General features: G+C 39.8%; 1 protein-coding gene across 4 annotated transcripts in view; it reads right to left on the bottom strand.

The window, feature by feature from the left end:
* The window catches only part of SYNDIG1 (synapse differentiation inducing 1), a 462,371-nt gene that overhangs the window by 60,295 nt on the left and 385,065 nt on the right, over positions 1-17,011 (bottom strand). Inside the window, exon 4 of one of the 4 annotated variants that reach the window (XM_075339415.1) lies at positions 4,183-4,288. The exons of 2 other annotated variants lie outside the window; for them this stretch is intronic. In XM_075339415.1, coding sequence (XP_075195530.1) covers positions 4,217-4,288 — 72 coding nt within the window. In that variant the 3' untranslated portion in view covers positions 4,183-4,216. Of the gene's footprint in view, positions 1-770; positions 4,289-17,011 lie in introns of those variants that run through there. One more of the 4 variants, XM_075339414.1, reaches the window with a different exon arrangement.

The raw sequence follows: 17,011 nt of genomic DNA, 5'->3' as shown, positions 1-17,011 counted from the left end.
TCCTTGAAGTTTACTTTACCTATTCATGAGTTGTGTCTGGTATCATAACTATTGAAGTGAATGATCTGCAATACAACAAATAACCCAAGGACAGACGTGGTACAATTATTGGAATAGAGCAGCCATATTTATCTAATCCCAGAAAACCCCTTTAGAATAAATGCTTCATTTTCTTACCTTGATATTGTAATTAGAATATTTATAGTGTCTGTACAGATGACGACAGAATACTAAATAAATTATTACATGTAGCACTATTTTTCATCCCACAAAGAAAAAAGACACAATTCTTTAATGGAAAAAGAGTCTACAGAATATGCATAAAATATATCCGTTACACAACGCTATAGCTAAATACACCAATATGAACTGATACATACAATATTGTAAGGAGAAGATGCCACTCTTTCCATATAAATTTTACCTGTCACAAGCAAAGTATATTATCTTGATAATCAAATAAAATAGTTTTACATTTTGTGGCCACTAAATATTATAGATGGGATTAGAGATGAGCCGATATGACGAAATGCGAATTCACCTGTTGTTACTGGGAAATTCAATTTACAGAGAAAGTATTCTCAGCAAACTATTTTCTTAATGCCCCTTATTATGTTTAGGAGTTTTTAAACAACCACTGGGCAAAATAAACCTAAAATTAAAAAATAATAATAAAAAAAGAATATATATATATATATATATATATATATATATATATACAGTGTGTGTGTATATATATATATATATATATATATATAAATAATTCACATGTCCAACCACTCCTGCTACTTGCTGCCCACTGTGTCCTGTCCTTCGCACCAGAGTCACATCTACAGTCTGTTGTGCTCTCTGGTCAGGGACTTCTGGTCTTGAGAAGAACTTGGAAATGCAAAGTAGGCCTGCTTTTGCCCGGAGGCCCTATCCTAGACTAATCACTGGGCAGTAGATGTGACATGTCAAGGTTGTTGAGGACTGGACAACAGGCAGGGAGCAGGGGGAGAAACCAGAGATGAGCAGCGAGGTCTGTTTTTTCTTTACTTTTAACCTTTTGCTGACCCACTACTGCTCAGCAACGTGGTGGTGGCCGCTGGTTGCCATTTTGCTAGATTCACGCAGAGTAAATTACAAGAAAACCCTATTACCCAGAAAGGAATTTTTATTCCACTTGCATGCATTCTCCCATCTCTAGCTGTGACCTACAATACAGTTATGACCTATATACAGTAGGAAGTCAACTAATTCCATTCTAATTTATTCTTGCTATATTGATTCATCGGTCGGTAGTAGTAACGAAATGCTGCTAAAGTAGTAGATACAGTTTTGACCCAATATTTTTGAGATTTTAGTATAAATAAGACTTTTTATTTGTATTTTTTTTGCTTTTGGCACTTTTGCTATTCTTTTTTTTCACTGCAGGTCTTATATTTGATATATCAGGCAAAGAACCACGCAAGCAACAAATTAATGAAGCAGTACAACAAGGTAGATGACAAATCAGTTTATTGACATTTCGTATAGTCATTCGTATCTTTTAACTTTACAAATCGTATAGAATGGACCAATAGTTCATTGACAGTGCTAAGCCTTGAGAAGTTATAGCCTACAGCTTTTTTGGTAAGAAGGATGATGTTGATTGCCCACACACAAGCCTTAAGCCCATTTAGTAAAATGTCATTCTATGTCATGTCAACATTATGTTGACATTTATTACAGCGATGTATTACATTTTTTGATTGACTTATTTCTGACTTATTTAAAAAGAAGAACAAATGTACAAGAAATCCAAAAAGGACAGAGACAGAATGTGTTCTTTTAGAGGTTTTAGAAATTAAATCATAAACCAAAATAAAAATGAAATACATTTTTAAGGTTTTATATCCAAAAATGTATATTGATTGGTGAATGAAACTTAAAACTGCTGTCCATGCACATGACTACAGATGAGTGAACTTGAGGTTTGATTTTCAAACCGAACACCGACTTAAAAAACTCAAGATTCAGATTCAGAGTTTGGGTGCTATACGTGTGAACTTCAATCTCGCGAGCAATGCTGTGCTCAGCTACGCTTGGTGCTCAGCCCTGTGCAAGCCGCTTGCAATGTTTGAACAGCTCACACTGGGGTAACATCAACACGATTACATGTAGTGTGCAACCCAAAAAATTGTTTGAAAAAGTCTGCTTACCCTCCCCCAGAAGTGATCTGCTTATGGCTGGCTGTTTGTGGGCAGAGACTCAAACTGCCAATCAGTTACTTGCTCTGGGGTTCAGGTCAAGCTTGAGCCAGTGGAGGCTCGGTTCCTTGGATGCCGGCGAAGAGAACCTCCACGGAACTGCTCATCTCTACACATGACCATTCAAATTACAGTCTATGGAACTGCCAAAGATAAGCAAGTAGAGCGCTCCACTATGTCAGGCACAGGCACGATTGTGGACATTGCAAAAAAACACTCTACACCTGGCTAAGCTGTTATCACGCTAAATTAAGTGGAATCTAGTTCTCCAGAAAGCAGCACAACTACTTGGGCATCTTAGGTTCGTAAAATCCTAACATCTCATAAGAGTCATATTTTATGCTTGAAGGTTGTATGAGACACACATTTACTACCTTTAGATTAGTTGTACATTATAGCCAATGGATAAGTAGTTATAATTCTGACCTGTTGTCATTATGATGATCTCTACCCATCAAGTTTAACTAATTTTTATGCACCGTGCTCAGGAATGCTGAATTTGTTTTTGGACAGTTTCTAAAAAAATCATGGACAGACACTTTTTTTTATGGACAAAATAGATGACTGTAATAAATCATTAAGGGTGCATGGCCACGATTAGTGTTGCAGTATTTTGGATGCAGTGTGTTTTCGCTGCGTCCTAAACGTTGCATTCTACAGTACAAGCACAGTGGATGGGACTTCTAGAAATCCCATGCCCACTGTGCGTGCGTGGCTCGCAATGAAAACTGACCTATGGTGCAGCTTTCCGAGCCTCAGTATGTTAATTCTTTGATGCAGGGTCGCAAGCGTTTTCTGTAGGGAGAACACAAGCGAGAGACCACAGCACCCCGAACCCTGATCGTGGGTACGGGCAGATGCGATCACCTGCATTCTCCTGCAGAGGAGACTCGCGGCCCCACAGGTCAGGACCCGCCGCGTCCAGGACACAGCGGGTCCTTAACACTATAAATGATACATGTCTACAGATCATGAATCCAATATGAAGGCATTAGCTGCCTTCACAAGGAACTGTAAAAGGATGATCAATACACTCATAAAAATCTGTACAAGACTCTACAGCTTCAAAAAAGTCATGGAAACGTAAATTTTTTTCTTACGAACAGGGAAAAAAAGTGTCCTATTTTCAGGAATTTCTGGATTGTTGGCAACCCTTCACTGAACAATATAAATGTTTCAATAAAAATGGATGGACCATTGAGCGTTAAGGTTTAGCCTTATTTGTAGAATGTCCTCATATTTAAAAGAAGTGTATTTCTCAATATCTACAGTCAGTTTTTCTAAGTTTACGTGCAACTGTACATACAACTAATATGAAAGAATACATCATGTAAAAAATGGTAGCTTCCTATTTACAGCATTATTCCTTGGATAAAAAAAAGTACCAAACCTCAGTCATGTAGCAGAGGCAGTCATTTTGTTGGTTGGATTCCAAACAGTATGTATAAAAATAACTTTTAAGTATCCTAATTCATACTGTATTGGTGATTCTAGACACATAATAGACATTTATTAAACTTGACGTGCCTCTAGTCCTGGAATATTGACTAAGCTAATAAAATGGCCAATACTATGAGCACTTGACTAGTGGTACTCTACGTGTTACACATCACCCATAATGGTGTATCATTTGCAAAATAGTTTGACATTGCCATGACTCAATAAAGGTAATGCCATGTAACTTTACCCCCAAAATTATATTATATACAACAAAACACCAGACTAGTATCCATACCCGTACACCGCACATTAGAACAGAGCATATGGTTTACATGTGAGGATTTTGCCATTGTCTGCTGTTGATGTTGATGCACACGTCAATAAAAGATCACTATTCTGAGACTGCGATTTCACTTACAATCGCATCTAGCTACTTTTACATCACAGCCCAATTCAAAGCTAAGAAAAAAAAAACCTCATGCGCACATTAGGATAATGAACAAAATCCCACCATGCAGTCCCATTGATCATGAACAGAGCTAGCTCTACACAATCAATAAGTTATTTTCTTTTTCTTGCTTCAGTAAAAGCATTTTTTCTGCCGATCCATCTTCTTTCTGGAAGACAGAAAAGAAAAAGAAAATGCATGTGGGAGTTACATATTAATAATAGAACAATCACATAGCAATTGTTACATTCACATTCCACTATGATTAACAGAATACGATATCATTTCCATTGTTACTTTGGCATTACTGCATTACATCATAGTTTACTTTTAGAAAAAACTTCAGTCATTCCACAATTTGTATTGATGAAATTCTTGAAGAACACCGGTGAAACTGAAAAGTGGTAATCCCTAATGCGGTGGTCATTTTTTTATCATTAAAAGGTCTCTTGAAAAATAGGAAAATAGGCTGATCAAAGGTCATCGCAAAGCTGGGACTTCAAGCAATCAACTGTAATCTCTGGTCTAAAAAGGCAAAATGTGCTCCATATTACTGCAGCGCCACCATAGGAACCATGAAGCATTACATGGTGTCTATATAAATGTCATGGGTCCTCCGTGTAGACGGACAGTTTGCTGCCACTTTCTACTTTGACTGAATGATGGTTCTCAATAAGTATCCCCTGATATGTGTTTTTTAAACCAATCGCTCTGCTCTGCAGCCACTGATTGGATGTAGTGATCCCTTAACAATTCCAGCTGGAACAGGAATCCCGGAAGCCAGCTGCAGTAAAGTGAGCAGTAGGGGTCTGGTAGGTGACTGTGTTTTTGTATATTAGGCTGGATTCAACCGATGGTATGGCATCCGGTAAGTGCATTGGATGCGGTATGCTAATAACCTCGGCTCCTAAGCTGCGAGTGTGAGCCGAGTGTCATGCGACTGTGATCCAATCCTGCAATCGGATCACAGCTGCAGAGGAGAGGGAGGGATTAATCTCCACATTTCTTCCATTGTCAGCCTGTGCGTATATCAAACTGCACTTGGACGACATATGAGTACAGTCCCATGTTTAACTCGCACCCATAAACTTGTATGGGTTCGGGTGACATGTCTCTCGCTGACAATCGCAGCATGCTGCCACTTTTTGCTCATTCAGAATCTAGATGAGAAAAAAGCTGACCATCTGCTCTCCCTCATTAAATAACATTGGTCCGAGTGCAATGCGAGATTTTCTTGCATTAGAGTCATCCAAGTCATACGCTCATGTGAGCGCACCCATAGGACCACTATGGCTCATAAAGAGGTGGTTGATAAAAAAAGAAGTAATTTTTAAATGCCCTATTATAGTATGTTCACACAATGACTATTTGTAGCAGATGTTTATGCAGCCAAAACCAGACTGTTAGCAGGAATAACGATGCTTAGAGTTATGTTCACAATGCTATCTTGGAAGAAAAATGCTGCATTACAAACATCGGTTTTGCTGTATATTTGCACCATTTTTCATTGAGTTTTTGCAGTGTTATTTTTGGAACAAGACAGGTGTGTGATTTGTCTACCACATATGTTTAAAAAAAGGTTTTACTCACCAAAAAAGGAGGGAAAAATGGTGCAAAAAAACCATAGGGCTATGTGCGCATGTTGTGTATTTGCATGCAGTTACGCTGTGATCTGCACCGCAGCGAACTGCATGCGTCCTGCGTCCCCAGCATAATCTATGAAGATTATGCAGGAGACGTGTGCACGTGGCATATTAGAGCGCAGCGCTTCGGCTGCTGCCCGAAGCGCGCGTTCTAAGAAGTGACATGTCACTTCTTTCCTGCGCTCTGCCTGCAGCCCCCGCTCTGTCTATGGGAGGGGCTGCACTCAGAGCGCATGGAATCGGCTTTTTTTTTTTTTCATTACGGACTCTTTTTGCAGCGATTTGAAGCGCACGCGTGCTGTTCAAATCGCTGCAGAAATTTCTGCAGGGACAAATGCTACGTGCGCACATAGCCTTAGAAAACCTGTTTACTATGTCTTTGAAGTATTTTTGTACTTTTATTTTTTTTTCCCATGGGTGAAAAAACACTTTAAAAACAATGCAAAGATGCTGAAAGAATTGACATGCTGCAGATTTAAAAAAATACTACAGTTCTCAAATTCAGTCGGGAAAAAAAAAGTAAGCATTTACATGTAATTTCTAAAATCTCAAAGGCTTTGCTGGAACTAAAAAAACGCAGCTTTTGACTTGCAAAAAAAACAATTTCACAAAAAAATACGGTATTTGAACATAGCCTAAGATTCAGACAATGACATGTTTTTTGCATGCAGTCTTACTTGAAATTTTTCCTATTCATCTAAATGGGTGAAAATTGCTGCAAAAAAATGCTGAGTTGACATGCTGCAGATTTGAAAAATTGCTTTGAAGATTGAAATCTGCAAGGAAAAAATAAGCAGCGTGTGCATGAGATTTCAGGAATCTCATTCATTTTCTTGTTAAAAGATTAGGCCGGAGTCACACTTGCGAGTGACTCGTGCAAGTCTCGCATCACATCACTTGGCACGGCCACACACTCTCCGGACAGAAGTTGGTCGGCTCCATGTATTTCTATGCAGCAGACCTACTCCTGTCCGAAGAGCGGCAGGCTGTGCCGAGTGATGCGATGCGGGACTCACGCGAACCACTCGCAAGTGTGACTCCGGCCTTACATAGAGATGCAAACATTTTTCCCATCTTAAAGCACCACTCCCGTGTTTTTGTTTTTTTTTGTTTCCCCACTCAATTGGTGCTTAAATTTAAGTCCCTGCACCCTGTCTTATACTTACCATCTGGCGGCTTCATCTTCTATCAACGCTGCTCCTGTGTCTGGCGATTTGTGACCTGCCTGCTTCTCCAGTGTTTTATGGAGCATGTCGGAGGTCACAATTCAATGTATCTCTATGAGAGCCTCGATCTGGCCTCATTCTACCTACATTCTTGTAGAGTTGTATTGAGCACTTGTGACTTAACTTCTGACTTCCGTCCAGTCAAATGTTACAGGCATAAAATGTCATCATGGGACCGGAGCGGAGCCGAAAAAGCATGAAAACACCAGAGTGTAAGTATAATATCAGCGGCAGGGGACTTGGATTTAAAGGGCCACTCCAGAGCTTAAAAAAAAATCCGCTGAAGTGGTGCTTTAAGAGCCTTATTGAAGGTGAATTGAAATACAATCAATTGCTTAAAATTCTTGGTCCTATTATTATTTTATTGTCCAGTTATAAACAACTCATTTACCTAATGGATTTGTGAGCAGCTGTGGAAATAGACCCTGGAAACTAAAAGTAAAAGTGTGAATGAAATTTGGAGAGACAGTGCTACTTTCAATTAATAGGAGAAATCCAAGTTGTAAAGTAAGTGTAACATAAATTTGGTATTTCTCCTTTATACTTTTTTATGATTTTGAAGGGTAAGATGGCTGCTGGACATGTCATGAATGAGAGATATGTATCACAGAGGTGGTTATCCTCTGTGACTTAAGCCTGGAAGCTAGTTTCAGTACGTGTAGTATGGGCAGTATTAATAGGGCAGGGTTTACAAGCAGTCAAACATATGGCTGGGACTGGCTGCCCACAAATCCCTACCTCAGGGTGTGGCATGGAGGACATATCAATGTCCATATGAATTCATTAATGTTGGTGTGTGGAGGTAAGAAGTCCTCCTGTGTGAAGTCTCCATGCTTGGACTGGTATGCTGAATACTGAAGTGGCATTGTTAGGACTGCTGCTTATTTTCCTTGTGTGTGGTTTGCTTAATGCAGTTTTAATAAAGCAGCCTGAACATTTTTTTAAATTCACCTCTCATGCCTACCTCAAATACCATTCAGTAAGCTGTATCTGACAGCAACGGGTGCACCACGGTCCCAAACATTTGACTTATTACACCTGGTTCAGAAGTGGTTGCAACCAAAACTTCCTCCCCAGTGTATATGGTGGAAGTATCGTCATGGACAGATTCATTCACTCCCTTACGAGAACAGTTCAGTCCTGGGTTGTCCAGGGAGATCCCCAGAATGCTGATGACCTGCTGGGCATGGTAGAAAGGTACCAGGCGATCAAGAGATCTTTAGGGAAATAAGTGGCCATAGCTACCTCATAATGGGGTTCTCAAAGGGAGACTAACATCCAAAAGAAGAGAATTAGAGACATAGATGGGGTATGTTTCTGAAAGCACCAGGTAAGGACGTGATTTGTTGAAGGAGTCACGATCCAGGTCAATTAGCCACCCATTGTCCATGTCCACCAAGCCTATGGACTTGTTTTCAGATTTGCCGGTTGCACGTAGATCATATAGTATGAGGTTCTCAAGGGACCTCATGTTCAGATGTACTTGAAGCCATATTGGATTAATGAAGCCTGCCAAGAAGTGATCTCAAAGGAGGTTAATTACATGCGGATGCTGAACTTGGGAGTCATTGAAGAGTCTAAAGGCCACTTTACACACAGATATAAATCTTTGGCAGATCTGTGGTTGCAGTGAAATTGTGGACAATCAGTGCCAGGTTTGTGGCTGTGCACAAATGGAACAATATGTTCATGATTTCACTGCAACCACAGATCTGCCAAAGATTTATCTCTGTGTGTAAAGTGGCCTTAAGAGTGGTTAGTCTAGTCCCATCGTCTTAGTGCCAAAACCAGAAAGAGAATGGCAGTTTTGCAATGACTATACGAAGCTGAATGGGGTCTTTAAGTTTGATACATATCCAGTGTCCCATGTTGATGAACTGTTTGAAAGGCTAGAGCCAGCTCGGTACATTATTGCACTGGACTTCAAGAAAGGGTATTAGCAAATCCCATGTCTAAATATGCCAAGGAAAAGACAGCCTTCTCAATGCTAGATAGATGTTTCCAGTACACAAAGATGCCTTTTGGGTAAATAGGAGCTCTGGTCTCCTTCCAGAGAGCCATGGATCAGATCTTAGCTTCCCAGAAGAAATACACAATGGCCTATCTGGATGACATTATGATTTTCAGCCACGATTGAAGAAGCCTTCTGAGCAAGGTCCAAGTGATACTTAATGCTCTAAGGGAAGTTGGGTTTACTGTAAACATGAAAAAATGTGCCATAGGGATGAGGGAAGCAAAATACTCACAATCCAGAATTGGCCACGTCCATTCTCGAAGAAACAAGTTTCTGGGTATTGTGGGATGCAGCCGTCAGTTCAACCTTAACTTCGCCATGATAGCTACACTCCTGACCAACCTCCTTAAAGAGAACCAACCATCTGGATTTTTCTATATGAAGTAACGGCATAACTGACAGACATAACTGTTTGAGAAAGATCTGATTGGTTGATGAAACATCTTTAATCAAAGTTGCAGAAATATACTGCACTTTGATTGATGGGTGCAATGGAGGCATGCCTTTGTGGGTCGGGTCCTCGGCATTTATTCCTCCTTCGGTGTCCTCCTGGCTTGCCTCTTTTTCTTTATGGGAGTATCGCGCCACACTGCCATTGCTGTTGTTAGTGGCATGTGTGCATTGCCATAGTAATTCAGTCTTCATTAAGATCTGGAGCAGGTTTAAAAATAGAGTGGTCTAATATTACAGTTGAGAGGTGTAAGAAGCTTGTTGATGTTTAGAAGAATCAATTGATTTCAGTTATTTATTCCAAAGAGTGTGCAACCAAATATTAAGGTAAGTGTGCCAACAATTTTGTCTGGCCTGTTTTTGGAGTTTTGTGTGAAATCAGGTCAAATTTGCCTTTTTTCTCTATGTTTTGGGGTTGTTCCAATATACACAAAGGAAACAAACATGTGTATAACAAAATGTGTAATTGCAATAATTTTCTGAGAGAAATACTTCATTTTCTGGGTCAATTTCAAGGGTGCCAACACTTTCGATTATGAATGTATAGTTAAATAACAGCATGCAGACCGGTAAGTGACAAATCCATAAAAACAGGATCTCACACCTTATATCATGCTTTTCGGAAAATATATTGCATAAACCTGTTTACAGATTTCATTTAAAAATTTAATAAAATTCATCATCGCATGCTTGAAAGAATACGTAGCATCTCATAGAATTATGAATTGAGATGAGCAAATAGATTATGTCCGAAATTATTTTGGTATACTTTTCTCTAAATTCATTGATATTTCTAAATCTGAATAATAGAAATGTTTCATATGAATTGCCAAAAATGTTTCACATAGCATACACACATTAATACATGCTTGGCGCTGCTGGAGGGATCAATCAGTTTGGTCATTTTTCTTTCATGGACACTCAATTGGTCAAAGTTTGCACTCAGTTTATATGTTCTCAAGAAACTCAAACAAGTCATTCAAAAATGGGTTTGCTAATAGCCTGGACAATATGACTCCTCCTGCACTGCCCACATGACTACTTACATACAGCATGGGCCAATTTCCAATTATTTTTTCTCCCATACAATTAAACTAGCAATTTCAACTTGGTCAAGTCTAAAAAGATAACTACAGGATCATATAATTAATTTATTGATTATAGTAAAACATGTAATAAGCCCTCCTCATAAGTGCATCTCAATAAATTAGAATATTATCAAAAAGTTAATTTATTTCAGTAATTCAATACACAAAGGGAAACATATATATATATATATATATATATATATATATATATATATATATATATATACAGTTAGGTCCAGAAATATTTGGACAGTGACACAATTTTCGCGAGTTGGGCTCTGCATGCCACCACATTGGATTTGAAATGAAACCTCTACAACAGAATTCAAGTGCAGATTGTAACGTTTAATTTGAAGGTTTGAACAAAAATATCTGATAGAAATTGTAGGAATTGTACACATTTCTTTACAAACACTCCATATTTTAGGAGGTCAAAAGTAATTGGACAAATAAACCAAACCCAAACAAAATATTTTTATTTTCAATATTTTGTTGCGAATCCTTTGGAGGCTATCACTGCCTTAAGTCTGTAACCCATGGACATCACCAAACGCTGGGTTTCCTCCTTCTTAATGCTTTGCCAGGCCTTTACAGCCGCAGCCTTCAGGTCTTGCTTGTTTATGGGTCTTTCCGTCTTAAGTCTGGATTTGAGCAAGTGAAATGCATGCTCAATTGGGTTAAGATCTGGTGATTGACTTGGCCATTGCAGAATGTTCCACTTTTTTGCACTCATGAACTCCTGGGTAGCTTTGGCTGTATGCTTGGGGTCATTGTCCATCTGTACTATGAAGCGCCGTCCGATCAACTTTGCGGCATTTGGCTGAATCTGGGCTGAAAGTATATCCCTGTACACTTCAGAATTCATCCGGCTACTCTTGTCTGCTGTTATGTCATCAATAAACACAAGTGACCCAGTGCCATTGAAAGCAATGCATGCCCATGCCATCACGTTGCCTCCACCATGTTTTACAGAGGATGTGGTGTGCCTTGGATCATGTGCTGTTCCCTTTCTTCTCCAAACTTTTTTCTTCCCATCATTCTGGTACAGGTTGATCTTTGTCTCATCTGTCCATAGAATACTTTTCCAGAACTGAGCTGGCTTCATGAGGTGTTTTTCAGCAAATTTAACTCTGGCCTGTCTATTTTTGGAATTGATGAATGGTTTGCATCTAGATGTGAACCCTTTGTATTTACTTTCATGGAGTCTTCTCTTTACTGTTGACTTAGAGACAGATACACCTACTTCACTGAGAGTGTTCTGGACTTCAGTTGATGTTGTGAATGGGTTCTTCTTCACCAAAGAAAGTATGCGGCGATCATCCACCACTGTTGTCATCCGTGGACGCCCAGGCCTTTTTGAGTTCCCAAGCTCACCAGTCAATTCCTTTTTTCTCAGAATGTACCCGACTGTTGATTTTGCTACTCCAAGCATGTCTGCTATCTCTCTGATGGATTTTTTCTTTTTTTTCAGCCTCAGGATGTTCTGCTTCACCTCAATTGAGAGTTCCTTAGACCGCATGTTGTCTGGTCACAGCAACAGCTTCCAAATGCAAAACCACACACCTGTAATCAACCCCAGACCTTTTAACTACTTCATTGATTACAGGTTAATGAGGGAGACGCCTTCAGAGTTAATTGCAGCCCTTAGAGTCCCTTGTCCAATTACTTTTGGTCCCTTGAAAAAGAGGAGGCTATGCATTACAGAGCTATGATTCCTAAACCCTTTCTCCGATTTGGATGTGAAAACTCTCATATTGCAGCTGGGAGTGTGCACTTTCAGCCCATATTATATATATAATTGTATTTCTGAACATGTTTTTGTAAACAGCTAAAATAACAAAACTTGTGTCACTGTCCAAATATTTCTGGCCCTGACTGTATATATATATATATATATATATATATATATATATATATATATATACTGTTAGGTCCAGAAATATTTGGACAGTGACACAATTTTCGCGAGTTGGGCTCTGCATGCCACCACATTGGATTTGAAATGAAACCTCTACAACAGAATTCAAGTGCAGATTGTAACGTTTAATTTGAAGGTTTGAACAAAAATATCTGATAGAAATTGTAGGAATTGTACACATTTCTTTACAAACATTCCACATTTTAGGAGGTCAAAAGTAATTGGACAAATAAACCAAACCCAAACAAAATATTTTTATTTTCAATATTTTGTTGCAAATCCTTTGGAGGCAATCACTGCCTTAAGTCTGGAACCCATGGACATCACCAAACGCTGTGTTTCCTCCTTCTTAATGCTTTGCCAGGCCTTCACAGCCGCAGCCTTCAGGTCTTGCTTGTTTGTGGGTCTTTCCGTCTTAAGTCTGGATTTGAGCAAGTGAAATGCATGCTCAATTGGGTTAAGATCTGGTGATTGACTTGGCCATTGCAGAATGTTTTTACTTTTTTGCACTCATGAACTCCTGGGTAGCTTTGGCTGTATGCTTGGGGTCATTGTCCATCTGTACTATGAAGCGCCGTCCGATCAACTTTGCGGCATTTGGCTGAATCTGGGCTGAAAGTATATCCCGGTACACTTCAGAATTCATCCGGCTACTCTTGTCTGCTGTTATGTCATCAATAAACACAAGTGACCCAGTGCCATTGAAAGCCATGCATGCCCATGCCATCACGTTGCCTCCACCATGTTTTACAGAGGATGTGGTGTGCCTTGGATCATGTGCCGTTCCCTTTCTTCTCCAAACTTTTTTCTTCCCATCATTCTGGTACAGGTTGATCTTTGTCTCATCTGTCCATAGAATAATTTTCCAGAACTGAGCTGGCTTCATGAGGTGTTTTTCAGCAAATTTAACTCTGGCCTGTCTATTTTTGGAATTGATGAATGGTTTGCATCTAGATGTGAACCCTTTGTATTTACTTTCATGGAGTCTTCTCTTTACTGTTGACTTAGAGACAGATACACCTACTTCACTGAGAGTGTTCTGGACTTCAGTTGATGTTGTGAACGGGTTCTTCTTCACCAAAGAAAGTATGCGGCGATCATCCACCACTGTTGTCATCCGTGGACGCTCAGGCCTTTTTGAGTTCCCAAGCTCACCAGTCAATTCCTTTTTTCTCAGAATGTACCCGACTGTTGATTTTGCTACTCCAAGCATGTCTGCTATCTCTCTGATGGATTTTTTCTTTTTTTTCAGCCTCAGGATGTTCTGCTTCACCTCAATTGAGAGTTCCTTAGACCGCATGTTGTCTGGTCACAGCAACAGCTTCCAAATGCAAAACCACACACCTGTAATCAACCCCAGACTTTTTAACTACTTCATTGATTACAGGTTAACAAGGGAGACGCCTTCAGAGTTAATTGCAGCCCTTAGAGTCCCTTGTCCAATTACTTTTGGTCCCTTGAAAAAGAGGAGGCTATGCATTACAGAGCTATGATTCCTAAACCCTTTCTCCGATTTGGATGTGAAAACTCTCATATTGCAGCTGGGAGTGTGCACTTTCAGCCCATATTATATATATAATTGTATTTCTGAACATGTTTTTGTAAACAGCTAAAATAACAAAACTTGTGTCACTGTCCAAATATTTTTGGCCCTGACTGTATATATATATATATATATATATATATATATATATATATATATATTATATAGAGTCATTACATACAGAGTGATCTATTTAAAGTGTTTATTTCTGTTAATATAGATGATTATGGCTTACAGCCAATGAAAACTCAAAACTCGCTATCTCAGAAAATTAGAATAATTACCACAAAACATCTGCACAGGCTTCCTAAGCATTTAAAGTGGTTCCTAAAGCCTGCTTTACACGTTTCAATATGTCGTGCGATCACATTTGCGATCGCACCCGCCCCCATCGTTTGTGCGGCACAGGCAATTTCTTGCCCTTGTCACACAATGCTGTAACCCCCCGTCACACGTACTTACCTTCCAAACGACATCGCTGTGGGCGGCGAACATCCACTTCCTGAAGGGGGAGGGACCTTCGGCGTCACAGCGATGTTACACAGAGGCCGCCCAATAGAAGCAGAGGGGCGGAGATGAGTGGGACGTAAACATCCCGCCCACCTCCTTCCTTCAGCATTGCTGGCGGGACGCAGGTAAGCTGCAGTTCATCGTTCCCAGGGTGTCACACGGAGCGATATGTGCTGCCTCGGGAACAATGAACAACCGGACATTCGATTTTTAGAAAATGAGCGACGTGTCAACGATGAACGAGAAGTTGAGTATTTCTGCTCGTTCATAGCTGTCACACGCTACGATATCACTAACGATGCCGGATGTGCGTCACTTACGATGTGACCCCGCCGACTTCTCGTTAGATATATTGTAGCGTGTAAAGCCGGCTTTAGTCTTGTTCAGTAGGCTACACAATCATGGGGAAGATTGCAGACTTGACAGATGTCCAGAAGGCAGTCATTGATACACTCCACAAGGAGGGTTAGCCAGAAGAGGTCATTGTTAAAGAAACTTGCAGTTCACAGAGTGCTGTATTATTATTATTATTATTATTATTATTTATAGATCACCATTAATTCCGTGGTGCTGTACATGAGAAGGGGGCTACATACAGAATACATATACAAGTTACAGTAGACAGACTAGTACAGAGGGAAGAGGACCCTACCCTTGCGGGCTTACAATCTATAGGATTTTGGGGAGGAGACAGTAGGTGGGGTGTAGATTGGTCGGGAGGCAGCTGTATCCAAGCACGTATGATATGCTGTATCCAAGCATATCAATAGACAGTTGAGTAGAAGGAAAAAGTGTGGCAGAAAAAGGATCACAAGCAACTGGGATAAGAGCAGTCTTGTTAGGATTGTTAAGAAAAGGTCATTAAAAAAATTGGGATAGATTCATAAGGAGTGGACTGCTGCTGGAGTCAGTGCTTCAAGAGCCACAACACACAGACGTATCCAGGACATGGGCTACAACTGTTCGATTCCTTGGGTCAAGTCACTCACGACCAATAAACAACACCAGAAGCGTCTCACCTGGGCCAAGGAGAAAAATGACTGGACTGTTGCTCAGTGGTCTGAGGTGTTGTTTTCAGATGAAAGTAAATTTTGCATTTCATTTGGAAATCAAGGTCCCAGAGTCTGGAGGAAGAGTGGATAGGCCACAATCCAAGATGCTTGAGGTCTAGTGTGACGTTTCCACAATCAGTGATGGTTTGGGGAGCCATGTCATCTGTTGGTCCAGGTCCAATGTGTTTTATCACTTCCAAAGTCAGCGCAACCGTCTACCAGGAAATTTTAGAGCACTTCATGCTTCCCTCTGCCGACAAGCTTTTTGGAATGGAAATTTCATTTTCCAGCTGGACCTGGCACCTGTCCAAACTGCCAAAATTACCAATACCTGGTTTAATAACCACAGTATCACTGTGCTTGATTGGCCAGCAAACTCGCCTGACCTAAACCCCATAGAGAATCTATGGGATATTGTCAAGAGGAAGATGAGAGACACAAGACCCAACAATGCAGATGAGCTGAAGGCTGCTATTAAAGCAACCTGGGCTTCCATAACACGTAAGCAGTGCCACAGGCTGATTGCCTCCATGCCACGCCGCATTGATGCAGTAATTCATGCAAAAGAAGCCCGACCAGGTATTGAGTGCATTTACTATACAGACTTTTTAGTAGGCACCAACATTTCTGAGCTAAAAATCATTTTTTCAGTTTGTCTTATATAATATTCTAATTTTCTGAGATAATGACTTTTGGCTTTTCATTGGCTGTAAGCAATAATCATCAACATTAACAGAAATAAACACTTGAAATAGATCCCTATATTTGTAATTACTCTATATAATATACAGTATGTGGTTCCCTTTTTGTATTGAATAACTGAAATAAATTAACTTTTTGATTATATTCTAATTTATTGAGAACACTTGTACGTACATTCTTATGTCCCATAGGTCTCATTCAGAAAAGTCCTTTTACACATACGTATTCTAGTTTCATGAATAAGAACATGTACCCTTCACAGTCTATGGGCATGTCCACATATTTGTTTTTTTGGGGTTTTTTGCAGACCAACTGTCTAAAAATAAACAAGAAAAAAAACACTCAGAAAATTGAAAATTCTGTGCAAAAAAATGTATGTCTAAATGAATCATTACAGTTTTAATTTTTAAAAGCAAAGGGGCAGGAAACATGGTGACTGACAACTGCATGAAGAATTTAGAAATCTGAGCCATTGGACATGGTTCTTTTATTCAACTACTCTAAACCCTTCCCGATGCGGCCAATTTTTCATTTTTGTATTTGTCTGTCAACATGAGGACTTGTTTTTTGGGGGACGAGTTGTACTTTTGAATGGCACCATTCATTTTACCACATAGTGCAGTGGAAAATGGGAAAAAAATTCTAAGTGCAGTTGAAATTGTCGAATCCCCCCCACCCCCCAATGTTGACGTTGTTTTTCGGGAATTGTTTCTACAGCGAATATTGTTTGGTAAAAATGACCTGGC

Source organism: Anomaloglossus baeobatrachus, chromosome 3, assembly GCF_048569485.1.
Source record: "Anomaloglossus baeobatrachus isolate aAnoBae1 chromosome 3, aAnoBae1.hap1, whole genome shotgun sequence".
NCBI classification, from domain to species: Eukaryota; Metazoa; Chordata; class Amphibia; order Anura; family Aromobatidae; genus Anomaloglossus; species Anomaloglossus baeobatrachus.
The sequence above is the reverse complement of the archived record's forward strand: the minus strand, read 5'-3'. Positions and strand labels throughout refer to the sequence as shown.